General features: G+C 37.0%; 1 protein-coding gene across 1 annotated transcript in view; it reads right to left on the minus strand.

Moving 5' to 3' along the window:
* Window positions 1–2,617: 2,617 nt before the first annotated feature.
* Window positions 2,618–26,362, minus strand: part of TOMM70 (translocase of outer mitochondrial membrane 70) — a gene marked incomplete at both ends in the record, with an annotated part of 31,479 nt that continues 7,734 nt past the window's right edge. Inside the window, 11 exons of the mRNA XM_080696785.1 lie at window positions 2,618–2,771; window positions 6,138–6,260; window positions 6,894–6,991; window positions 10,440–10,556; window positions 11,374–11,481; window positions 13,881–14,015; window positions 16,619–16,826; window positions 18,146–18,294; window positions 19,007–19,116; window positions 20,354–20,480; window positions 22,403–22,576. Of these exons, the coding sequence (XP_080552911.1) occupies window positions 2,618–2,771; window positions 6,138–6,260; window positions 6,894–6,991; window positions 10,440–10,556; window positions 11,374–11,481; window positions 13,881–14,015; window positions 16,619–16,826; window positions 18,146–18,294; window positions 19,007–19,116; window positions 20,354–20,480; window positions 22,403–22,576 (1,503 nt within the window). The remainder of the gene's footprint in view (window positions 2,772–6,137; window positions 6,261–6,893; window positions 6,992–10,439; window positions 10,557–11,373; window positions 11,482–13,880; window positions 14,016–16,618; window positions 16,827–18,145; window positions 18,295–19,006; window positions 19,117–20,353; window positions 20,481–22,402; window positions 22,577–26,362) is intronic.

The following is a 26,362-nucleotide window of genomic DNA, read 5'->3' on the forward strand; positions in this document are numbered from 1 at the left end:
TCAATTTGAGTTTTCTCTATTTCAAAAATTCTGTCTAAATGTCTGAAGTGTTACTTTAAAACCAAAGCTTTTATTTTGGGATATATCCCATTTATACCATAATTATCAAGAACAGCAGAGCCGGGCGTGGTGGTACGTGCTTATAATCCCCACGCTTAGGAGGTGGAGACAGGAGGATCACGCAGGCTCGAAGCCACCCGTGCTGGCTTAAGAGACCCTGTTTCCAAATTTAAAAAAGTATAAAAATGGGTCTGGGAGTGTAGCCCGGAGGTAGAACCCCAGTACCACCAAAAAAAAAAAAAAAAAAGAAAAAAGAAAAAGAAAAAAGAACAGTAGAGATTATTTCAGGTATTCTTTCCAAAGGCCACCTGGTTGAACACTATGATCACATTTACTGGTGGGACCAGTTTGAAAACTGATTTAGCTACAAGGCCCAAATCTGACTGGTAAATTTCTAGGCTGTTATGCAAGTATGGGTGAGCTACTGGCAAGGAATGAAGGCTGCTCTCCTCACTCTAAGGAGACTTATTTCAGAGGAAGGATGCATGCTTCCAGGAAACTCCACCATTCACACCAATAAGCTTGTATGTGCCTATTTTCAAAGTTTGAGCCCACAAGAGAATAATTATCCAAAACTATAATAAATGAATAAGCTACCTTTCTATTCAAAGAACAGATAAAAAAGCTTGAATGTAATATTTATTTGGTGAATTTACATGTGAGGTCATTTACAAAAGAAAAAATACAGACAGATGCAGCTTTCAGTGCAGTTTCAAATAGTTTCACAACAGGCAATAGTCTGCGAGAATTTGGAATGATAGTATTGAATGGCACATGCTTCAGTTTCCTTTGTTTTTTCCTGCCCAACCCCAAGGGGTAAGAAGGGAGAAGAGAGAGTAGAAGAAAATGTCAGTGCTAATGTAAACACAGCCATGCAAAACAAAAAACAAACAAACAAAAAAAAACAAAAAAACTTTTTTTTTTTTAAAGCCAGAGGTCATCAGAGATGTAGAATATTCCTGTATTTAGGGGTTATCATACGAGGTACATAATTTAAGAACAAAATGCAGAGCTCTCCAGCTTTCCACATTGTCCCAGTCATCTTAAATTATGTTAATTGCCCTTACTAATGTCAGTCAGAGACTGCCTCAATGTTTTCCAAATCTGACTCTGGAAGGGGAGCCGTTTCTAATAGTTTCTTGAGCATCTGTAGACAAAATCTTTTTGGTTTCTACAGGATAAAGCACCCTTTTAAAGAGGGTAAAATGCTCCTTTACTTCCAACAATGTAAACTATAATTAGATTCATTTGTACAAAAGTTTAACAGAAGGCTTGTGTTTTTATTATATTCAGACTTAAATAAACCTCTCCCTGCCCTGGATATCTTAAAACAAGAGACCCTTTAAGAACACATGGCCCTTTCCCACCAGAAAACTCCAGCATCTAAGCAAAAGGAGAGTCTACCAGTGACAACTGGAAATACACTTTAAAGTGATTAAGAGGAGGAACACTGATAACAGAACAAACAAAAAACCTGTCAGTATCCCTAGTGAAGACCTGAACATGGGCCATTAGTCCTCAGTCAAGGTCAGCTTAATACAAAAAGCATTCGCATGTACTTAATATCTTTGAAAATACTGGCTCCATTCCTTAAGCACATATAGCGAAAGCACTTGCCATTTCAAAAAATACTATGTTCTGAAACAAACAAACAAACAAACAAACTATGTTTTGGCTCAAAGAACATCCATTTTGAACTTTTAGCCACATTTTCTTCCCTAGAAAATTTAGGCTAATTAAACACTCCCAGATCACCTTATTCCATCTTTATTTGGGTTATATACACAACCCATACCTTCTTTAAAAAGCACACTATTGTACAGTAGTACTTACTCCAGAAAATAGCCACAGGCAAATTACGAGCAATTTCTATTTCAGCTTACCTCTCTTTCCAGGTCCATTCCCCCATTACAGTCTTCCAGCACATACATCAATCAGAATATTTGCTTTTGAAAAATTTACTGAATGAAAGCCAGCTGCTGTGGACATTATGTTCCTAAAGTTCTGTAGAATCAGAGGCATTGTGCATGGTGACAATGGCTTAAAAGGTCTCTTAGTTACTTGTAACCCCCATTTAGGTTTGCATCCTTAAAAAAAATCAACTAAAAAGGATTAATTGAATATAAAAATTATTTTATAGCACTTACTGTTAATTTAAAAACCAATATACTGTAAAATACCCACATATTATACATACATATATAGACAAAAATCACCCAGAACATAGTCAATCCCAACCCCCCATCAAAATAAAATCAACAAATCGTTTTTATTTGCATGGCCAATTATCTTTTGTACTCTGCAACTTTATTTTAATATCCCTTTAACAAATTCTAAGTTTTTGTTGCACAGGGAATAAAAGCTGCAAGACTGCAAACATCCTTCAACAGCCACGCCCACAACACCTAAACATGAAACAGATGTAAAGAATGACAATACCACAGAGGGGGAGTACTAAGTTCCACCATTCAACACAGTTCATGACAGTGTCCTTAAGGTTCAATTGAAGAGGGGGTAAACTTCTTTAAAAAGAGGGTCAGTCTCCTTTCCCCTGGTTTTACAATGTTGGTGGTTTTAAGCCATATTTCTTTGCAACTTCTGTCTGGGCATAGGCAGCATCGCAAAGTGAATACAGATGAGCCATTTCCATTTCTGATTTGGCCAGGTTAATAGCTTTGTTGAACATGTCAATGGCTTTCTCCATGTTTCCTCTAAAAGAAAAACATTTTAAAAGTTCTCAGATTAAATAAGCACTTCATAATATCAAAGAATTTTTAAGTGTTGCTATATAGATCACTTTCAACCATGATTCTAATAAAATGCTTCTTTCAGAATAAATAGTTCTAAGTACACTGAAATCATTCAACGAATGTTAACTACTCTTACAAATACTATGTGCTTTACATTATACCTTGTATTCTTTGTCTATAGGAAGAAAAATGAGACCAGCGAATTAAATGGGTTATTAAAAATCATAATTCTTGTCAGGCATGATGATGCGTGCTTGTAATCCCAGCATTTGGGAGGCTGAGACCTCAAGATCGTAGTTCAAGGACAGTCTCAGCTACTTAGTAAGGCCCTTTGCAACTCAGTGAGACCGGGCTTCAAAATTTAGAATAATATAAAAAATAGGGCTGAGGGTGTACTCAGAGGTAGAATGCCCTTGGGTTCCATCCCCAGTACCACAGGGAAAAAAATAAAAAATAAAAAATAGGGCTGGGGGTGGAGCTCAGAGTTAGAATGCCCCTGAGTTCCATCCCCAGTACTTTAGGGGGAAAAAAAAAATCTTAATTTTTCTTGGTTCCTCAAGCTTGCTTGCTTGCTTCTGCTAAAATATGAGCCTCTTGCCGAGCACGGTGGTGCACACTTGTAATCCCAGCACTTAGAGGAGGCTGAGACAGAAGGATTACGCAGGTTCGAAGCCAGCCTCAGCCAATCAGTGAGGCTCTCAGTAACTTAGTGAGACCCTGTTTCCAAATAAAATATAAAATAGGCCTGGGAGTGTAGCCCAGAGGTAGAAAGCCCCTGGGTTCCACCCCAGAACCACCAAAAAAAAAAAAAAAAAAAAAAAAAAAAAGGAGGCTCTTTCAGAAGTCTTGACAGCCCAGCCCTGAATAATACTAATGGTCTTCCTTCCCAGGTTTGTGTAAGCCCACCCTCTTTCCTCCCCATCTTTTACTGCCACTGCCCAACCCTGTGTACTTGTACAGCTGTCAAACAGGAGAATCTCAGTCCCGTGAGTGTGCCACACACTCATAATTGTTTTATTATGTTCAAGTCCTCACTTAAGACCCAGTAAAAATACCATATCCTCATGAAAACCATTTTCCCCTTCACTTCCTGGAGGAATTCGCGGCTTTATCCCCAGTATTCTCATAGTTCTAATTTTATGCATAGTCAGAGGAATATGTATTTGTTTACATCACAATCTTAACTAGCTCCTTGATGAACATCTTTCAATTCTCAGAATATAGTACAACAGCTGACAATTACTTTTGGAGTAAACAGATGAATATGCAAGGGCAAAAACATTTACTCCTACAGTCTAAATGTGACTCAGTTATTGTTACTGAGAACCAACTGTTTTAGGTAACTACTGTTAGCTATGTGTATATGCAGATATGTATGTAATCTTTGCTTTTATTTTTTTGGTGGTACTGGGGATGGAACCCAGAGGGGCATTCTACCTCCGAGCTGCATCCCAGCCCTGTTTCTTTTATGTATTTTGAAACAGGGTCTGAGTTGCAAAGGGCCGTACTAGGTAGCTGAGGCTGGCCGTGAACTGTGATCCTCCTGCCTCAGCCTCCCTAATGCTGGGATTCCAAGCATGCACCACCTTGCCTGGATGTTGTATGTTTGTTTTGGTAATGATGGAAAGTGAACTCAGGGGCATTCTACCTCTGAGCTGGACCTCTGAGCTACAGCCCTAGCCCTATTTTATATTCTTTATTTTGAAACAGGGCCTCACTAAGTAGCTGAGGGTGTTTTCGAGCCACGATCGATCCTCCTGTCTCAGCCTCCTGAATGCTGGGATTACAAGCATGCGCCACCACGCTCCCTAGTCTTTTTTAAATTCTTTTATGGTACTGGGGATTGAACCTGGAGGGGCATTCTACTTTGGAGTTTTATCCCCAGCCCTATTTTTGTTTCTTATTTGGAAACAGGGTCTTGCTAAATTGTTGAAAGCCTCATTAAATTGCTGAGGCCATCTGTCAATCTGGAATCTTCCTGTCTCAGCCTCCTACATACTGAGATTACAGGCATATGCCACCACGCCCAGTTGTATGTAATCTTAAAACAAGTACTTATTACGTCCCTACTATATATATGCCAGTTTATAAGAAGAAAGACACCTTTAGGGTGACTATGTTTACCCTCCTACTAAAATACATCTGATAAGACTTATCTTAAAACTTTTTAAAGCATTTATATTCATATAGTAGGTCAACAGCTAGCAGATGGACTAAATACTAGTCAGGAATTTCATTCATTCACTCACATTAACTTAATTGTTATGTAAGACTTATAGCAGACTTCTTAAAGTACAACTAAAAAACAAAATTCCATCAAAACCTTTGATTCAATCATGGGTCTTTAACCCATGATCTATGAACTCCTTAAATCAAATGCAAAGTGTTTTTCATAAGCGTGCTATTCTAAAAAGAATCCATAGTTTTACTCAAGATTAAGAACCACTACTGTATCCTATTCTAATGCAACTATCATTACAGAATGGTTCAAAAGAACCAAGTTTTCATCGGCCTAAGTATATTATGTCTGCTCTAGAACAGGGAGATGGTCACAGGAAGAGCAGATGATAGGGAATTAAGAGAACTCGTGCTGGTTCCTGACAAGTGATAGTGGCAGGAGCAGTGATTTTGAAATTACTGAAAATCAATTACAAAAAATCATTTTATCCAACCCCAATTTTAAAGAAAACTCAGGGACTCAGAGAAGATATTGCAACTTGCCCAATCACCTGTCTGGCTGCTCCTTTGGCCACCAATCTTTGTTACTTTGAACCGCTTACTAAGTACACTGCAGGTGTTTTTTTCCCTTTCACTAAAAATAATGTAAGTGAACAAGAGAAAGGACCATACAACAGAGATTAGAAAAAGATCTAGTTTCACTGGGCGTCGTGGCGCAGGCTTATAATCCCCGCGCTTGGGAGGTGGAGACGGGAGGATCATGCAGGTTTGAAGCCAGCCACACGCGCTGGCTTAGGAGACCCTGTTTCCGAATTAAAAAAAATGTAAAAACAGGTCTGGGAGTGTAGCCCGGAGGTAGAAGGGCTTCCAGGAACCCCAGTACCACCCCCCCCAAAAAAAAAGAAAGAAAAAGAAAAGAAAAAGATCTAGTTTTAGTTTCACTTTCTAATGCATATAAGCTTAACAATTTTTTACCAGTGTGACATTAAATGTGGAAGAATAATTAAACGAGGCTAACCAAAGATGTATAGTTTTGAAGAGAATTTACATTAAAAGGCATGACAACTGAGACATATGTAATGAGGAGAACAGCAACAACAAATCTGCAGAGTTTCTATACACTTCCTAAGCATAGACTCCAGAAGTTACCTTTGCACTTCAATAGTTCCCATGGTTTCATACGCAAAATCACATTTATTGTCAATTTCAATAGCTTTGCTGATAAGTTCCAAGCCTCTATCCAAATCTTGCTTCCACTGAAGTTGAAGTAAACTGCAAATGAAAAAAGGTAGTCAGCTGTGTGACCATGGCCTAGTAGCAACAGAATATAAATATATTACTCAATTTTTACCCTCAGTAAATTTATAATTTAACTTGCTAGGAAAAACAAAAACTAAAAAAATACATAATTGGCATTGTGCTTTGTTTTTTCTCAACCTCTATTATTTTCATAGTCTTAATTATTATTAAAAGAAATCTGGGCTGGAATGTAGCTCAGGACTAGAGCATGTTTTTATTATGCCAAATACCCTGGGTTCATTGTGGTCTAGGTTGTTATTAATTTATCTTGCATCCCTTTGTATTGAGTTAAATTTCTTATATTCAAGTATACAAGGACAGGAAAAACATTTTATGTACATATTTTCTATTTTGATAAAAGTAACATTTGACAGGATGTTCAAAATTGAAATTAAAACCCTAAGCCTGGAGTGAAAGTAGTATATTTACTAATTTCTAGAAACATAAGAATGAAATAGTACCCACAAGTATTAAGAAACTGGTCAATTAACCAACTGTCTCTTTCTACCATAGTCTTGTTCCTAAAAGGCCAAAAGGAATCCATTCTGTAACTATAAAGGAACTTTAGTATCTTATTGGAACAAACAGAACAACAAAAATACATACCCTTTATGAACATATGTTGTGGCATTATCTGGTTCCAAATCAATACATTTATCATACATTTCATCAGCTTTACCAAACTGTTGTTGATCTGTTAATGCCTATATGAGGGAGATACTTCAATTATGTTAAGGTAACTGATAACCTAAAAAGTTAAAAGTATATGGCTGAGCTGAGCATGATGGCACATACGTAATCCTGGTACTTGTGAGGCTGACAGGAGGACTGCAGGTTCAAGGGCAGTCTCAGCAATGAGACTTTTGGCAACCTAGTGAGACCTTGTTTCAAAATTAACAATTAAATAGGGCTGAAGGTGTTGAGAGGTAGAACACCCCTGGGTTCAGTCCCCCCAAAATACATAAAAAACATATTGTTGATATTTATACTGATTTAAAATTTATAAAATTATTGGGACTTTTTTTTGTGTGTGTGTTACTGGGGTTCCTGGAAACCCTTATACCTCCGGGTTACACTCCCAGACTTATTTCTTTTATTATATACTTTTTATTTGGAAACAGGGCCTCTTAAACCAGCACGGCTGGCTTCGAACCTACGTCATCCTCCTGTCTCTGCCTGCCTCCAAAGCACAGGGATTACAAGCATGCACCACCACGCCTGGCAAATTATTGGGACTTTTAGGTGGCATTGTTATATATATGAATTACATACATATGAAATCTCAACTGTCCTTTTTACAAGTAGTTATAAACAACCAGACAATCTGGTAAACTGTAGAACACAGAAAATCCTGCTCGGACTGAGTTATAATATTATGTTCTCACAAGTATATATGCATGTCATTACTTATAAGATATATATCGCAAGGGAATTTAAGGGCAGGACTCATTTAGAAGGATACTTAAGACAAATGGGCTTACTGTCATCAGAGTAATTAAAAAATGACTGATAAAAAAATAAGGAGCTACGGCTGGGCTTGGTGGCGCACGCTTGTTATCCCTGCACTTGGGAGGCTGAGACAGGAGGATCACGCAGGTTCAAAGCCAGCCTCAGCTGGCTTAAGAGACCCTGTTTCCAAATAAAATATAAAATATGTCTGGGGAGCATAGCCCAGAGGTAGAAGGCCCCTGTGTTCCAACCCCAGTACCACCACCACCAAAAAAAAAAAAAAAAAAAAAAAGCTACAATCAGTTATTTTAAAGATAAATTTCATGGCTGAAACAGAAGGCTTGGTTTTGTGGATACAAGATCACGTTCAAGCTACAATATTGAGAGCTGTTAGCATATAAACCCAAGCTTTAAGAGTTAAAAGAAAAATATATACACATGTATAACATCATATGTGAAAGCTATGGAAAGAACTTAAATTTAAACATATATATGTTATATAGTTATAAATAACTAGAGTAAAGCAAAAATTAGAAATTGTAGTGCAGAGAGACTGTAAAAAATCTAGTGCTGATGGGAAGACAGTTTGTATTAAGTCCATCTAATTTTGAAAGAAGAACAGTGAAAGGAAAATGTGCAATTAAAAAAGCTATTCTTAGTACTGGTTTTCTTTAAAACTGTTCAGTGGACTGGTTGTCGTGGTATATAGTTGTTAATTGCAGTGATTGGGAGGTTGAGATAGGAGGAAAGTAGGTTTGAGGCTAGCCTCAGCAACTTAGCAAAACCCTGCTTCAAAATAAAAACAATATAAAGGGCTGGGGGTGTAGCCCACAGGTAGAGTGCCCCTGGGTCCAATCCCTATTACCAATAAATAAACAAACAAACAAATAAACAAACAAATAGCTATTCAGTGGCCTTTGCTCTCTTAGCTCCTCATGAAAACCTATACCAAAAAAAAGCCCTTCTGAGCTGGACGTATGATATCACTATAATCCCAGTACTTGGGAGGCTGAGTCAAGAAGACTGCAGGTTTGAGGACAGCCTCTCAGCAACCTAGCACATTCTCAGCAACTTAGGAAGACGCTGTTTCCAAACACACAGCAACAACAAAAGGGGGCTGGGGATGTAGCTTGGAGGTAGAATGCCCCTGGGTTCAATCCCCAGTACAAACAAAACAAAAGCAAAAAGCCTTCTGAATTCCATGAGGATAGTAGTGTCACTTTCTTTTTTTTTGGTGGTACTGGGGTTCCTGGAAGCCCTTCTACCTCGGGGCTACACTCCCAGACCTATTTTTACATTTTCATTTTGGAAACAGGGTCTCCTAAGCCAGCGCGCGGCTGGCTTCGAACCTGCGCGATCCTCCTGTCTCCGCCTCCCAAGCGTGGGGATTACAAGCATGCGCCCGCCCGGCAGTAGTGTCACTTTCTGAATTGTTATTTGGGCATAACCTAAAGTGTACCTACCTATTCAATACATATGTCATCCGATGAAACTGTGCATGTAATTAATTTTAAGTTAGACACATTCTTCAAAATTATATGTAATATATAATTGTATACTTAGTGGAAGAGCATTTGGTCAGCAACCAATGATTTATATTTTATTCCAGGAATTGTAAAGAACCAAGAATTGAGGTGAAAAATGTTACATTTCACACCTCAGAATTTCAATCCTAATAACATTGTGATGTGCAGGACCTATTTTAAAGAGTAGATCCACAGCCCGGCGTGGTGGCGCATGCTTGTAATCCCAGCACTTGGGAGGCTGAGACAGGAGGGTCACACAGGTTCAAAGCCAGCCTCAGGTACTTAGTGAGGCTCTCAGCAACTTAGTGAGACCCTGTTTCCAAATAAAGTATAAAATAGATCTGGGAGCTGGGCGTGGTGGCACACGCTTGTAATCCCCGTGCTTGGGAGGTTGAGACAGGAGGATCGTGCAGGTTCGAAGCCAGCCTCAGCTAGTTAGTGAGGCTCTCAGCAACTTAGTGAGACCCTGTTTCAAAAATAAAATAAGGCCTGGGAGTATAGCCCAGAGGTAGAAAGACTCTGGGTTCCACCCCCAGTACCACACACACACACAAAAAAATAGATTATAGCCCAGAGGTAGAAAAGCCCCTGGGTTCCACCCCCAGTACTCCCACACACACACATAAAATAAAAAATAAAGAGTAGATCCAATACAAATCAATCTTTTCACAGTCCCTCCTTCGATAAACCCTCAAAGTCCTTGAATAATTTTTCTTATAATATACCTAAGGATAGCATGAATAAAATTAAATACAACAAGTACAATTAAATATTAAATAGAATGGTTTAGGGAGAAGAGTCTACACCAGGGAGTCATTTTGAAATATTTTCTACTTATGTGATGTTTGTGGGGGGAAAAAACTCCAACACCTCCTGGTGAGTCTAAGTTGAAACAAAGTCACCTGCTTCCCAAGAAGGTTCAACCAAGTTAGCCCTGTTTTCTGATTTCCAAGATGGGATTCAGTGTATGAATACAGCTCTTAAAAAAAATTTTTTTTGGCTGGGTGTGGTAGTGCATGTCTGTAATCTCAGTACTTTTACTTACAAAGAGGCTTACAAAGAAGGATTGATTACAGGTTCAAGGACAGCCTCAGCAAGTAGCGAGGCTCTAAGGTAGAATTCCCCTGGGTTCACTCCCCAGTACTAAATTTAAAAAAAAAAAAAAGATCACATTTACCTGGGCATATAGTGCATATCCTTCAGCACACCTTGGAAATTTTTTTATGACCTCTTCGAAGCCTTTCATAGCTGCCTGGATTTGTGAAGAATTGTTTCCTGTATATGCCTGGCGATACTGTTAAAAAAAAAAAAAATCAAAAGAGGCCTGTCAAATCAAGAACTCAAAAACTTCTGGAATATTAACATAAAACACACAAGATTATATGTAAAGTTTTCTAGAAAAGCAGGTAATTTGCCATCAAAATTTGCTGAATCAAAAGAGTTCTAAGGAAGTATCTGAGCAGCAGGTATCCAAAGACTATGTAAAGTAGGGCTTCATGGTCAGTATACAATTTCAAGATATTCAATAATTCAGAAGAAGGCATACTAATTCTTAAGAAGTTAACCTGACACATAAACAGGAGAATTTTTAATCTAATGAATTTTATCATTCTTTTTAACCCAAGTATATTTATGACTGTGGATGCTATTTCTTTCTTTTAAAGAAAAAATATTTTAGTACTCTGGCTATAGAATAACTAGAACTATTTTTTTTTTTTTTTACTAGAAATGAACTTTTTTCACCTTTGTGTTTCTGAAAGAAACAGCTTTATAAAGGCGAGATGAGAGAGGCTACTCGCTATCATGATTACAAACTATTTCCTCAAAATGCTTTTGTTTTTTGTACTGGTTTGTTGTAGAGAAGCAGAAAGAACAGTTCCACTTAAAGAAGCATAAACTTGGAGACATGTATTTATGAAGATGAATTCAAATAAATGTCCAAAGAAATGCAGAAGCTCTATGTCACTTAACATATATGCTAATATCTTTTCCCCTTATAGTCATCCTTTGGGGGGGAAAAAATGGAAGATTCTGTAAGAGAATGAGATACTCATTTTTGTTGACTTTGGAAATAAATAGGCTTAGGAATTATAAAACAAAGTGATACCTACCAATGCAAAACATTTCTGAGCTTGTGCCAAAGCAGACTCTGGCCTTAATCTAATACATTCATCAAAATCTGCCACTGCTTCTTCAACTTGATCAAGCAATATTTTTAGCTAAGGAAAAAAAAACAAGTAAATGCATTTTACTAGTCAATATGCACTATCTCTTTTCTCTGTTATTCATGTTTAGCATGTAGTAATTATTTACTACAGAATTACTTTGTAGAAACAGGGAACTAAAAAATCTAGTTTTAAAGGACATATTATTTTTTTGATCCTGGGAATTGAACCCAGAGGCCATTCTACTTCCAAACTACACCCCCAGCCGGGCTTGGTGGCGCCCATTTGTAATCCCAGCATTTGGGAGGCTGAAACAGGAGGACTGCGCAGGTTTGAAGCCAACCTCAGATATTTAGTGAGGCCCTCTGCAACTCAGTGAGACCCTGTTTTACAATAAAGAATAAAAACTAGGACTGGGGATGTCGCTCGGAGGTAGAATGCCCTTGGGTTCCACCTCCAGTACTGCAAAAATAAATAAATAATATAAAAAATAAAAACAATAAAATAAAAAAAAAAACCCAACTACACTCCCAGCCTGATTTTACTTATTTGGAAACAGGGTCTCACTAGGTTGCTGAAAGACTCTCTAGGTTGCCAAGGCTGACTTTCAACCTGTGAACCTGTCTCAGCCTCCTAAGGACTTGGATTTTAAGCATGTGTCACCATGTCTGGCTTAAAGGAAATATCCTTAAAATTAGTGTCCAAAAAAAAAATTTTTTTAAACAGAACTAGGGATTGAATCTGGGGGTGGAGCATTTACCTCAGAGCTCTACCTTCAGCCCTATTTTTTATTCTTTCTTTTGAAACAGGGTCTCACTAAGTGGCGGAGGGCCTCACTAAGCCAAAAAAATTTTTTTAAAGGATGATAGGCCGGTTGTGGTGGCACACACCTGTACTTTCTGTACTTGGAAGGCTGAGGCAGGAGGATTGCAGGTTTGAAAGTAGCCTCAGCAACTCAGCAAGACCCTGTTCCCAAACAAAAAAATACAACAGAGTCAAGGATGTAGCTCAGTTAGAAGGCTCCTGGGTTCAATCCCCAGCACCAAAATAAGAAAGAAAGAAAAACAAAAGGGACAATAAACTCACCTTTTTAGCACTGCAATTATGATCAATATTTTTTTTCTTCAGTACACAGGCCCTCGTACTTGATAGGCAAGTGCTCTGCCACTGAACTACATCTCTATCCCTTTTTATTTTGAGACAAGTTGTCAAGGCTGGCCTTGAACTTGTGATCCTTCTGCCTCAGCCCCCTTGAGTAGCTGAGATAATAAGCATGCCCCACCCTGCCCAGCTTTGATCACTGTTAGACAGGAAACACCTTCGTGAAAAAAATGAGATAAAATTAACATCTCTGTACTTCTTACCTTCAAAGCAGGTTAGACCTTACCTTCAAAGCAGGTTAGACATCAGATACTTTTTAGATTAATTTTAAGATATGACCAATAAAGTTTAAAATGTCAAAAACCTTAAGAAATTAAGTTACCCAGGGTCATTCTACCTCTGAGCGACACCCCCAGCCCTTTTATTTATTATTTTGAAACAAAGTCTTATTGAGTTGCAAAGGGCCTCACTAAGTAGTAAGTGAGGCTGTCCCCAAACCTGTTTCCTCCTGTCTCAGCCTCCCAAATGCTGGGATCACAAGCGTTTGCCACCATGCCCAGCAGAAATGAACTCTTAATACCCTTCAGACAGAAACATGAGGTTAAAACGTGTTTCTAGCCATTATCTCAGTTAAGCAGGTTAAGTCATGTCTTTCCTATATGATGCTGTAATTGAGAACTGTTTTTTTCATTGTGTATTTTTACTGAAAAGCTAATATGGCTGTTATAAAACTCTATTCAGGAGATTTTGGGCAGATACTATTTTAAGTCCAGGCTAATATTTCCTTAGAGTTAGAAGTCCACAAACATGATCCCCTTAATTCTAGCATTAACTCAACATGCTTAACTCAGTGTTAATATTTACTCATTGAAAACCTATGAACCAGGAACATCTGTAAAACTAACCGAACCGGCAAACCAACATTTCTTTTCTCTTACACTGGAGATTGGACCCAAGGGTGCTCTCCCTCTGAGCTACACCCCCAACACCATTTTATTTTTGGTTTTGAAACAAGGTCTCGCTAGGTTACTGAGAGTTTCACTGGGTTGCTGAGGCTGTCCTTGAACTTATGATTCTCCTATTCCAGCCCTCCTAAGTACTGCAATTACAGATGTGTACCATCATGCATAGCTAACAAGTAGTTTTTGCCTTCCTTTTCTCAATTTTCATAAGTAAATACCTAAAATTCTGAAGATACATGGCAAACTGGAACTAAATAAAGGCTAATCCAAATCACAAACTATTAGAATACTTTGTTCACAGTGGTCGTAAGGATGTAAGAAAACAACTCAAACATGACTACCAAATGGTTCAATGCACGGGCGGCAGCTCTGGGTGGGAAAGCAGCCCACCTGTCCACGGTGATGGTAGACGTCGGCGTTCTGCGGGTCAATGTCAGCTGCAGTGTTGAAGTCCTGGGTCGACAGTAAAGGCTGCTGCTGCTGCATGTACATGCTGCCTCTTTTGATGAGAGCATTTGCTTGAAGCTGCATATCGAGACATGGTTCGTCAGTACTTGTTTCTCAGTTTATTAAGCTCTCCCTTTAAAATTGTACACACCAACAGTTTTTAGTACATTCACTAAATTGTGCATTTATCACTACCAGCTCCAGGACATTTTCATCACACCAAGATAATTAATACATATTAATTATCACTCTCCATTCTAACTTCCTATCCCCTGGAAACTACCCAATTCCTTTCCTTTTGTATGGATCTGTATATTCTGGATGCTTCGTATATTAATATAAGCCTTTTTGTCTAGCTTTTTCCATTTAGCAAATGCTTTCAAGGTTCATCTATGTTGTAACAATATATTACTTCATTCTTTATGGTAGAATAGTACTCCACTGCACAGATATCCCACATTTTATTTATTCATTTATGGTTACCTGATGGACATTTGGGTTGCTTCTACATTTTGGCTACCATGAATAACACTGTATGTATAGTCATGTGTAAATTTTTGTGTTAAAATAGTTGTCAATTCTCTTGGGTATATAACAAGTAGTGCAATTGTTCAGTTATATGGTAACTATACATTTAACTTTTTGAAGTATGTCAAACTAATTTCCAAAGAGGATTTATTATTTATTTTCTATTCCTACCAGCAATGCAGAAGGGTTCCAATTTCTCCACACCTTATCTTTTTTAATGCATCCTACTGCGTTTTTATTATTATACAGCCATCCAAGTAGGTATAAAGTGATACTTCATTTTGGGTTTTTCTTTGCACATTTGGCACTGGGGATTGAACTCAGAGCCTCACACATACTAGCACATGCTCTACTGATGAGTGACATTCCAAGCCCTTTTTGTATTTTCAGTCAGGGTTTTGCTGAGTTGCCCAAACTGGCCTCAAACTTGTGTGCTTCCTGCCTCGGCCAGAAATTACAGGTGTGTAACACTGTACCCAGCTCTCACTGTGGTTTTGATTAAATTTCCCCAATGGCTTATTATGCTGAACATCTTTTCATGTCATGACTGATCTGTTATCTATTTTGGAGAAATGTCTATGCAGATCTTTTGCCTTTACTCATTTTTAAAATAGGTTGCCTCTTTACTATTGAGTTCTGATAGTCCTTTATAATGGGTTACAAGTCCCTTATCAGATAAATTATTTGTGATTATTCCCCTTATTTTACTTAAATTTTTTTTATTGGTGCATTGTAGTCATACATCTTAATGGAGTACAAGACGGTAGAGGCACACATGCACTCATCACCCAATTAGCATTTACCCAAATCCCGCCCCATCCCATTTAAAAAAATTTTTTTTTTTTTTATTTTGGTGGTACCTGGGGTTCCTGGAAACCTTTCTACCTCCGGGCTACACTCCCAGACCTATTTTTATACGTTTTTATTTGGAAACAGGGTCTCTTAAGCCAGCACAGCAGGCTTCGAACCTGCGCTATCCTCCTGTCTCTGCCTCCCAAGCGCGAGGATTACAAGCATGCGCTACCACGCCTGGCCTATTTTCTTTCTTGATGGTGTCCTTTCAAGGACAAAAGTTTTTTATTTTACCTGATAAAATCCAATCTATCTTGCTAATAAACATTTACTCTTCTGTTTTCATGTAGGAGTTTTATATGTTTAGCTCTTATATTTTTAGGGTTCTAATTCTTTTGGGGTTAATTCTATATGTGGCATCCAGTATAGATCATCACTACCTTGCTGTTACCTAAAAGTTATGACCATGGAAACAGGTTTCATCTTCAAAACTTAGTTCAAAGCAATAATACATACACATGTCAATACTATACAAATATATAAAACAAGAACAGCCCTCACATTATACAAAAACACACGACAATATAAATATTTGTAGTCCCCAGGAAAATCAGCAAGAAAAAAAGATTAAAAGTAATATTATGAGGTTATCTTCAATTTGAGAATCTAATTTTGAAAGAAACTTTTAAGACATATTTAGACCTTAAAAATAACTTTCATATTCCCCCAAACATATGAATAGTTCACTTGAAAGTAAAAAAGCTAAAGAGTTAACTCCACTCAATTAGAATAGGATACAGACTTAGTTATAAATGAACAAGGAATAGAGTTAATTGGTAGCTAAGTTCTGCTTGCTGCACTGAATAGAAGAATCACATAATTTGATAGAAGCCCCCTTAAATCTTAATTATGAAAATTACAAACCAGTATGTAATTAGAGCAACTGGAAAATAAAAAGCTGTTCAAACTACACAACTGCAAAAACTTTCAGTATGTTCATATAATTTTAGAACCTGCCCTTTTCATATAACAAAATCTTCTCAAATATATTAGTAATTTTCTTTTTTAATATGTGGTGCTAGAGATCAAACCCAGGGGTATTCTACCCCTGAGCTAGACCTCTAGCCTTTTTTTATTTCGCCTTTTTATTTCTTATTTGGAAACAAACTGCTAAGTTACTGACAGCCCCACTAAGTTGCTGAGACTGGCTTTGAACCTGCAATTCTCCTGTCTGTCTCCCAAAGCATCAGGATTACAAGTGCACCATTCTCACCTTAAGTGTGTTTATTCTTATTAAATATTTATAAAAGCATCATTTCTATTTACTAAGTTTAAAACATGCACAAAATTTCAAAATGTACCTTCACATTGGCTTCTTTCAAACTGATGACCTTATCTAAATCAGGTTTGGCCGCATTGGCATTGCCAATAAGCAGGTAAAAAGTAGCTCGCAATAATAATGCTTCTGCCATGTATTTGCCTTGAGCATCTATTTCTTTAGAGCATTCACTTATGATTTTATCATAGTTTTCTTCTTCCATGTACTGTTTGGCTTTTAAATACCCAGAACTGAAGATGAAAACAAACATAGGACATTATTTACTAGAAGGACCAAATACTAGAACCTGCCACATTTGTCACACCTGAGTTAAATGATCATCCCATTTTCCCCTTAGCACATTAATCAGCCAACAATGGTATAAAAAGTGGGAGATAGAGCAAAAGCAACCATTTCCAAACCCTCCAATAGGCTTCAGATGCAGAACCCAGCTATTCTTACAACTAGAAGAAACCCAACACACTAAAAAATGTCATGTTGGTAATTATACTGTACTTGCTCTTAGAGAGGAGAGCTAGCTTTGACTGCCAAACACAAGCACTGATAAATATGAATAGTAAGCATACCAGATAGCATATATTAAATTATATGGCTGGATATCCAGCTATAAGAGGAACATCCTGTGTTTTGGTTTCACTGCTCTATAGATCAAACATAAAAAGTCCAAATAAGGCTGGGCATGATGGCACACACTTATAATCCCAGCATTCGGGTGGCTGAGACAAAGGGCCTCATGAAGAGAGGCCCTTTGCAACTCAGTGAGACCCCATTTCAAACAGGGCTGGGGATATAGGTCTGAGGTAGAATGCCCCTGGATTACATCGCCAGTATTGCAAAAAAAAAAAAAAAAAAAAAAAAAGTCCAGAAATGTAGCAAAAAACAACAACAAAAAACAACCTTGATGAAATTTACTTTATAGGCACTCCTAAGCATCTTGCAGCTTAAAAATTTTAAAATTTCCTGCACGAACACTGGGATGTTGAACTAAATAATTTTCAAGTTAGTGCCTCTATTTAAATATAATGAAAAGCTGGGCATGATGGCACATGCCTGTAATTCCAGTACTTGAGAAGCTGAGACAGGAATATTGCAGGTTCAGGACCAGCCTCAACACCTTTCTGAAATGCACAACAATCCAGACCTTATTACAAAATAAAAAATAGAAAAGGGTTGATGGTATAGCTCAGAGGCAGAATAGGCCCCTGGGTTCAATCCCCAGTATTATCAGGAAAAAAATAATTTAAAAAGGTATCAACAATTTGACTCAATGGGAATCCTTTTGAGAATGTAACAAAGGACTCTAAAGGCAGAATAGACTCTTGGCAATAAAAACTTGAGTCATCAGAGAAGTAACAGACACATGCTTTAAAATATTATTATAATAATGCTAACATCATATAATTTGTACTATATTTGTAGATAAACATTTTTCTTCTCTCTCTCTCTCTCTCTTTTTTTTTTTGAAGTGACTTTGCACCCACTTGGGCTCCAGGGAAAATTCATGGTACTATAAACACCATTTAGCAAATAGCATGCTTGACATACTTACTTTTCTTTTACTTCTAAAGCTTCCCCTTCCTTGTCTTTATCTTCATCAGATTTCTCTCCTTTAAGCATGGGCTGAGAAATGATATCATCCGTAAAAGAACTAAAGTAAGATTTGATAAACTGTGGAGATGGCATCAGAGGTTCACGATTCTGAAATTTAACCGTGTTTAAATTTATCAAAATAAGAAAACACTAGTCACAGAAACAGATACATTCTAGAACGGTAAGAATAAACTTGTAAAACTGAATTCCCATTTTCAAATAAGTGAAGAATATTAAGCTCTAAGCCATAGGACAAAAGGCAGTGAACAGGAATGGTAAAGCTGCCAGCCTCAGCTGTTGAAGCAGGTTTTAATTTGTTCAGTTTTGCAGTGCTATGGATAAAACCCAGGGCCTTATGCATGCTCGGCAAGTGCTGTACCACTTACCACTTTCAGATGAAAGCCCATGTGTGAACAGGTAGTAAATGGTAGAGGCTCCGCAGGACATAGTTTCTGTATGCCACACCACCACCTAACTCTGTTGTATAGCTCCAAAGCAGCCAAAACAATATATGAATGGCTGAGTATCATTTACAAAAATGGAAAGCAGACTGGATTTGGCTCATAGGCTATAATGTGGCAACCCCTAACACTGATGAATTCCAGTATTTACTACGTATGGTACCAGACATAGCCTACATTCTTCTTGAAAAAGGATATGCCACAAAGTCCAGGATTACAGGAAAAAGAAGTATAATCCAGTTTTAATTTCAGTTGTTACTACAACCACTATATTTAAGTTCAAATAGAATATATTAGAGATTATCCTCCACAATATATATATTTATGTTCCCTTTGTTACCCAACTCAGATTAATTTACCTTGTATTTTTCTTTGGCTTTCTCTTTTCCAAGAAGTTTAAGAACTTTATCAGCTAATAGCATGCTTTGCTGGTTTTGGAACCCTTCTAATATACACACAGCAGTGACATCTAGAAGTGATGGAAAAATAAGAATAAGTATGAAATTATTCCAATTTAAAAGATCAGTGGTTCCTTAGCCTCTCAACTTTTCATTCAAAGTACTCAAACAATGGCTGTCACCTCTCTCTAGCCTCAGTTCTCTCACAATTCCATATCCTTGCTTCTCCAAACAAGCCAACCTAGTATACTCCCTTGATAACTGTGTGCTAGTGCCAATGTCAAGTCTTTTTCTCATCTTATTTCTTGTATCTAAAACTTCAATCAATTTCCCTCTGCCAATTACTATTTGTTAGTATCTTGAAGGTCTGGTTCAAAATTTAGGATTCCCTTTTCTAAAGCAACATTCCTTCCATCCACTACCAAATCTCACAAAACTTTAAATTTTCTGAAATATTCTCCAAATCATTCTCATTTGATAATCCAGGTTGAAAACAAAACAACAACAAAAACTATAGACATTTTCCTTTTAAAAACGTTTGGGCTAGAGGAGTAGCTTAGTGGTAGAGGGCATGCTTATTATTTGTGAGACCCTGGGTTCAATCCCTAGCACAGGGGGAAAGTTATTTTAAAAGCTATAATTATAGCTAGATCTTATTGACGCTTTAAAAGCAGATTAAATATGCAGTGGAAAGCACTTTTAGACTGTAGAAATCACACTGTGGTTTAGCTTCATGCCACCTAGAAAAATGCACTTTAAAAGGCCAGTGTTCTCTATGCTATTATTTCAGTTTTAGAAGCAGACATAACCAATTCAAGGATGCAAAGCATTCACAGGACTTACTGAGTATAATAAATTCATGTTTTGTACCACTTATATAATTTGCAAGTCAGAGTAAAATATTTGAAAATTTGAAGAGCAAAATGTTTTCTTTAATGATTTACCTCAAGGTTATTTCATATTTTCATAGGACATTAACTAAAATATGTAGACTTTTATGAACATTATCACTTGCTAAAACCTCTTTTCTAATTTCCTTATTCATGGAATTATACTAATACTTAAGCTTAAAATATGTGGTACATAAATCCCAAATGTTATTATCATATAATTCTATAGTTGGGAACAAAGACAATACTTAATTACCAGCAACTTCAATTTAAATAAGAAAACAAAACCTCATTTGTAAAGAGTGGAACTTTTAAAGACACCTGATTTCTGTACTCATAAGGTAGAGTTTCACATAAATTTACCAATGACTACAAAGTCTTTACTAATTTTCATATTCAAATGCAAATATACCCTCACCTTCTAAACATTCCTTCTTATTGTCTAGCTTCTCATGGGCTTTTGCACGTCTAAAGAGAGCTTTCACATATTTGGGGTTAAGTTCAACAGCCTTTGTACAATCTTGTGCCACCTCTTTCCATTTTTGCTGTAATTGAAAGTATTGAAAAAATCATACTGATAAAGCAATATTCAACATATATCAATTTCCCAAACTTAACAGAATATTAGAGTTCCACAACAGGAAATGTATTACCAATATAAAGTTAATATCAATAACATACTACTAAAGTTCATATAATGTCTGTAATAAAAACAAGCAATTTTTAAAACAGGCAAAGGACATACTTGGGCCATCTTTCTATCTCTAAGTCTACAAACCTACCTGTAAGCTTTGTGCTCATACCACTCTCTTCTTGCTCCTGTTAAAACTGAGGAAGCACCCATCTTCATCAAGGGCAAACCCTCCACTGGTGATGTGGATCAAGGACATCACTTTCAGCTATCCCTTCTCTGCAGCAATCTGCTTCTCTTCTCAACCATTCCCATGAATATAAAAACACTTGCTCTAGTATATTTTATCTTTTAAAGCCCTCTTTTGAGTCTATAACTTCCTACAGCTACCACACCAATTCTTGGTTCCTTTTTATTACCAATCCTCCAAAATTGTCACTTAACTAATTTCCACCTACCTTATGGGCTATTCCTTCTCAATTTCCTTTGTTTCCTCTACCTGATCTCTACAAGTTGGAATCCTCAAGGTCTCATCTTTTCTCTCTCCCCAGGTGATTATATCTATATCTGACTATACCACCCAAAAGTAGAAGATTCTCAAATTTATGTCTAGCCCAGACCACTCTCCTAAAACAGCTATTTCTTAATTATCTACTTAGCTGTCTCATTCCTCTCTACCCACTAGTATTAAAAATCTTTGGTTTTCTTCACCTTCATATTCATTGCAATAGCAAGTTCTGTTGGTCTTCAACTCTATTTCATGTCTTACCTAGCTTACTTACTAAAATATCCTGACTTGCTCTCCCTGTCTCCACTCTAATATATTCTCTCTAATATATTCTCAATATATTCTAATAATAATATATTCTCTCTAATATATTCTGCCTCTAATATATTCTCAACAGACTACTGAGACCAATCTTAGATGATGCCCCTGCCCTGCTTACAACCCTTAAATGTTTCCACTGTACTCCAAATCAAAACCAAACTCTTTATTATTATTGCCTATAAGGCTTTTCCTAACCTGATCTCTATCTTTCCAATTTTCTCTATGTATACTGTAGGAACTTTTATACCTCTTTAAGCATAAAATCTCTTGCCTCAGGAATTACATAAACTTGCCTTTTTTAATAAAACCCTCTTCACTGCTTAGTGTATCAATTCACTATATAAACACACAATGATTCTAATACATAGCATTTAAAAAATAATTAAACAGGCCTGGCATAGTGGTGCACCCTTGTAATCCCAGTACTTGGGAGGCTGAGACAGAAGTATCCCAGGTTCAAAGCCAGCCTCAGCAGCTTAGTGAGACCTCATTTCCAAATAAAATATAGAAAATAGGTCTGGAGGTATAGCTTAGAGGTAGAAGGCCCTTGGATTCTATCCCCAGTACCACCAAAAACAAAACAAAACAAAAAAAACCCCACAAAACCCCAAAACAAACAAACAACAAAAACAGACATGCAGATGCTGATAAGCTGTATAAGACACAGAAGCAACTGAAAACATATAACACAAATAGTATGTTTTGGCCCCCCTGAACATAAATATTTCAGCTACAGAAACAAAAATTTAAATAGTGTCAAACTATTGAGATGGACAGCATGTCTAGAAAACGTCAATTTTCTATACTAACATTATAAAATGTGTATGTATAGCCAGCAAAACTAAAGTGTGTTCTTAAAGTTTTAAAATTAAAGAAAATAAAAACAAAACAAAAATCCTGTTTCAAAACTTCAAAAACTGTATTAGCTTTGAGCAGCACTAACTAAAACCTTAAGCAAATAAAGAGAAACAAAAGGAACAGAGAAAACCTCATAGGAGAGTACATACCAATTGTTCAAAGGCAGCAGCTCTGTTTTGATAAAATGTGGAAAGGTCGACATTCTTCTCTGTAGGGCACAAACTAATAGCCTCTGTATAGCACTGAATAGCTTGTTCATATTTTCCTGCTTTAAAATATTTATTGCCTTTGTTCTTGGCTGCTTGGGCTCTGTCAAGAGAATTCTGAAATGAGAAAAAACAATTGCCTCACATTAATCAACATTAGTAAATAGACTTAGACCGTTGATTAGATAACTGATAATGGGAGGAAAGAATAGCTGTTAAGTGCAATTTGCTTTCTACAAATATTTCCATGTAATTGAGTCTTAATAGTGGGGTGTTGAGTCAAAAAATTTATACATTTTTCATATCAAAAGCATTCAGACTTTCTTTCCTGCTTCCCCTTCTTCCTCCATTTATTTTTTGTTTTCCTTCTTCAGTATTAAGTATCTAGATTCAGAGTATTACAGTTTAAGCCAGCTTTTGTCAACAAGAAATGTCTATTTTATTTTTTTGCGGGTCTGGGGATGGAACCCAGAGGCATTTGACCTTCGAGCTACACCCCCTGCCCTATTTTAAATTCTTTATTTTGAAACAGGGTCTCACTGAGTTGCAAAGGGCCTCGCTAAGTAGCTGAGGCTGTCCACGAACCGCAATCCTCCCGCCTCAGCCTCCTAAATGCTGGGATTACAAGCGTGCGCCACCATGCCCGGCCCAAAAAGTCTATTTTAAAACTGAGTTGAGAATGAAAGAAATAAGAAATGCACAAATTAACAGATGAATGTGAAATATTCCATTTATAATACTTAATCATCTTCCAAAGCTTTGGAACGTAAGTTAAATAGCAGTCTTGAAACATATTTCAAAGTTATGTATGCTTTAGGGCTAAGAAAATAAGCTAAAACTGACAGAGAAACACCCACAGTTGAGAATCCCTTATATAGCTATAGGCCTTGGGGGCAAAAATCAGGGTTATTTTATTTGGGTACTAAGGATTGGAGCCAGGGGCATTCTGCCGCTGAGCTAAACTCCCTAGTTCTATTTTATTTTTTATTTTGAAACAGGGTTTCCCTAAATTCTGGGACTATAGGCATATTAACAATCAGAGTTGCTGTGGAAAACACCTTTAAGACTACCTCCATACTCTACTTCTCCATTGGAATAAGGCTGTGTCATCCAGGAATGAGGATCCTCTACCCAAGACTAATGTAACTTTCCTATGTTTCAAGAGACCACACACCATGAATTAGTAACACTCAAGGAAAGTGAACACTTAAAAGCACCCAACTTGAGTAGAAAACTCTTATCTGAGAAAGCAGGATAAATGAAGCAAACCGAAAAAAGAAAAAAAAAAAAAAGGTGGTGGTGGGGGAGTGTTGCTGGGGACTGAACCCAGGACCTTGTGCATGCAAAGCACAAGCTATGCTCCTGTACTACATCCCCAGGCCTGATTAGAAATCTTGAAAAGGAGAAGCCAGGTGTGGTGGCACATGCCTGTAATTGGGAAGCTAAGTCAGGAGGATCACTGGTTTGAGGCTAGCCTCAGCAACTTAGGCCCTGTTTCTATTTCAAAATAAATAAGTATAAAAATTTTAGAAAGGGCTGAGGGTGTCAAAGCTGTGTATAATGCTCCTTGATTCAACCCCTCCGCAAAAAAGAGCTGGCCATGGTTGGCACACACCTATAATTTCTAGCTACTGCGGAGGCTGAGGCAGGAGGATCACAAGTTAAAGACCATCACTGAAAACTTAACAAGACCCTATCTCAAAATAAAAACATTTTAAATTTTAAAATTTAAATTTTAAAAATGGAATGGGGAGGTTGCTCATTGGTAGAGAGATCCTAGGTCCAACTTCCAGTATTGCCAACAAACAAACAAAAATAAGGCCGAAAAAGAATGGCAATTAATCAGGAACAATTCAGAAAAGATACTAAGCACAATACTGGTGTAACAATCAATACCAGCCTCCTACTATGCCAGTTACTAACTAGACCCTATTTTCATAATATCGAAACCCAAATCAGACAGAATTACAATGCACTGAAAGAAAAGGTCTGAATAAAAAATATACCAATACCTATTTTTTCTAATAGAAGAGATCTTAATTCCATACTACAGAAATCCTTTGTATTGCTTTTCAAGTAACTTTTTTCACTATTTTCTCAAGCTACACTAAGAATTTTTAGAATTAAGGCTGACGCTGAAAAATAAAACCAAAGGCAATTTTCAAAATAGATATTTACAAATGAGAAACGAAGACTGAGAGATGCTAAAACATAATAGGCACATTCTGAATCTCTAGGATCTTTTCATGTGGTCTTTTTGCCTATTCAGAAGCTACTAAGAGCTGGGCATGGTGCCACATGCCTGTAATCCCAGTACTTAGGAGGCTGAGACAGGAGGATCACAGGTTTTTGAGGCTAGCCTCAGAAACTTGGCAAAACTCTCAGCAACTTAATGAGACCCAATTTCAAAGTAAAAAAAAAAAAAAAAAAAGATAAAATAGGGCTGATGATATAGCTCTGGGGTAGAATGTCTTTGGGTTCAACCCCCAGTACCAAAAAAATAATAAAAGCTACTAGAAGATTTAAAACACCATAATGCTATTTAATGTTATTGAGGGGAAAAAACCCTTTATTTTGGTAGTCTTTTCAATGTGCTTCATATTTTACACTAAAATTCTGTGAAAATGGATATTTCCTCTGATCTCCTACAAGAAATTAACTTCTAATTGATAGTAAAGATTGTTTTAAGAAGGCTGGATCATGGCATTCTTTCCCTACCTCTTCCAAAACCCTCCAGTAACTTATCACTACATGGTCTACATACAAGACACTAAACTCTACCCCAGTCACCATGGCCTCCTACACTAATTCTGGTGGGTTCAAAGAACATTCATTTTAGCAGGTACAGTGGCAGGAGGACTCCTTGACATCAGGGGTTTGGGGCCATCCTGGACAACACAGTGAGACCTCCTCTCTTGATACTGAAACAATAACAACAACCCTAATCTCTTTGTAAAATAATACAGTTTGAAAAAATTAAGTCCTATGTATTCAATGTCCGGGAAGAAAATAATACATGGGCCTTAGTTAAAGCTCCTGTGAATACTGGTAAAAATATAAGTAAATGATGAAGAAAAAAAATGTTCCCTTCTGCCTACCATGTCACAAAATCAACGTATTACTTAATATAATCTATGAGAAAACTCAGCTTTTTCAATCCAGGATTTGAATAAGTCCCATCTCATAAATTTAACAAATACCTACAGCCAAATATTACAAATAATCCTGAGGTTAATGCATAAAACAAATATCATTAGCTGTCAAAATTCTTCTGAAAAATTCTTTAAAGCACCATACTAATGATAGAAGAGAGATGCCATTTTTATCTTCATGTTACACATAAAGCCCAGATAGACGATGAAATTAGTCGAAGGCAGGATTCAAACTCCAGCAATCTAACCCCAGGTTGACTCAAGTTCACTTTTATATTGCATGGACAACATAGTTGGCTTATATTTTGGTAGTATGTTTTATGAAGAATATGAATATCATCAGAAGAATGTTCAAACCTTCATTCTGGTATAACAAGAGAACCAGATTCAGGTACCATTCACCTGCTTATACTGAGAAGGCATAATGTCATCAGGTAAAAAAGTACACTCATCAGCACAATTAGAATCCTTCTTTCTTTCCACCAAGCAAGTATAACTGAATTCATTCTTGTTGATGGGACTTCACTATACAGTTGGCCCACTGCATTCATGGGCCAACTGTATATTGGTAATATAAAACAGTATACTGGTAATATAAAAAAGTTGCTGAAATATACTGTATAATTAGGGCTAAGTTGCTTATTAAATCTACTATACATGTACTACTATACATGTACAGACTTTACTCCCTTGTCATATATTATAGTACCAACATTATTCACTTAGCCTTTATAACTATACAACAACCAAC

Source organism: Muscardinus avellanarius (assembly GCF_963383645.1).
Source record: "Muscardinus avellanarius genome assembly, chromosome: 5".
NCBI classification, from domain to species: domain Eukaryota; kingdom Metazoa; phylum Chordata; class Mammalia; order Rodentia; family Gliridae; genus Muscardinus; species Muscardinus avellanarius.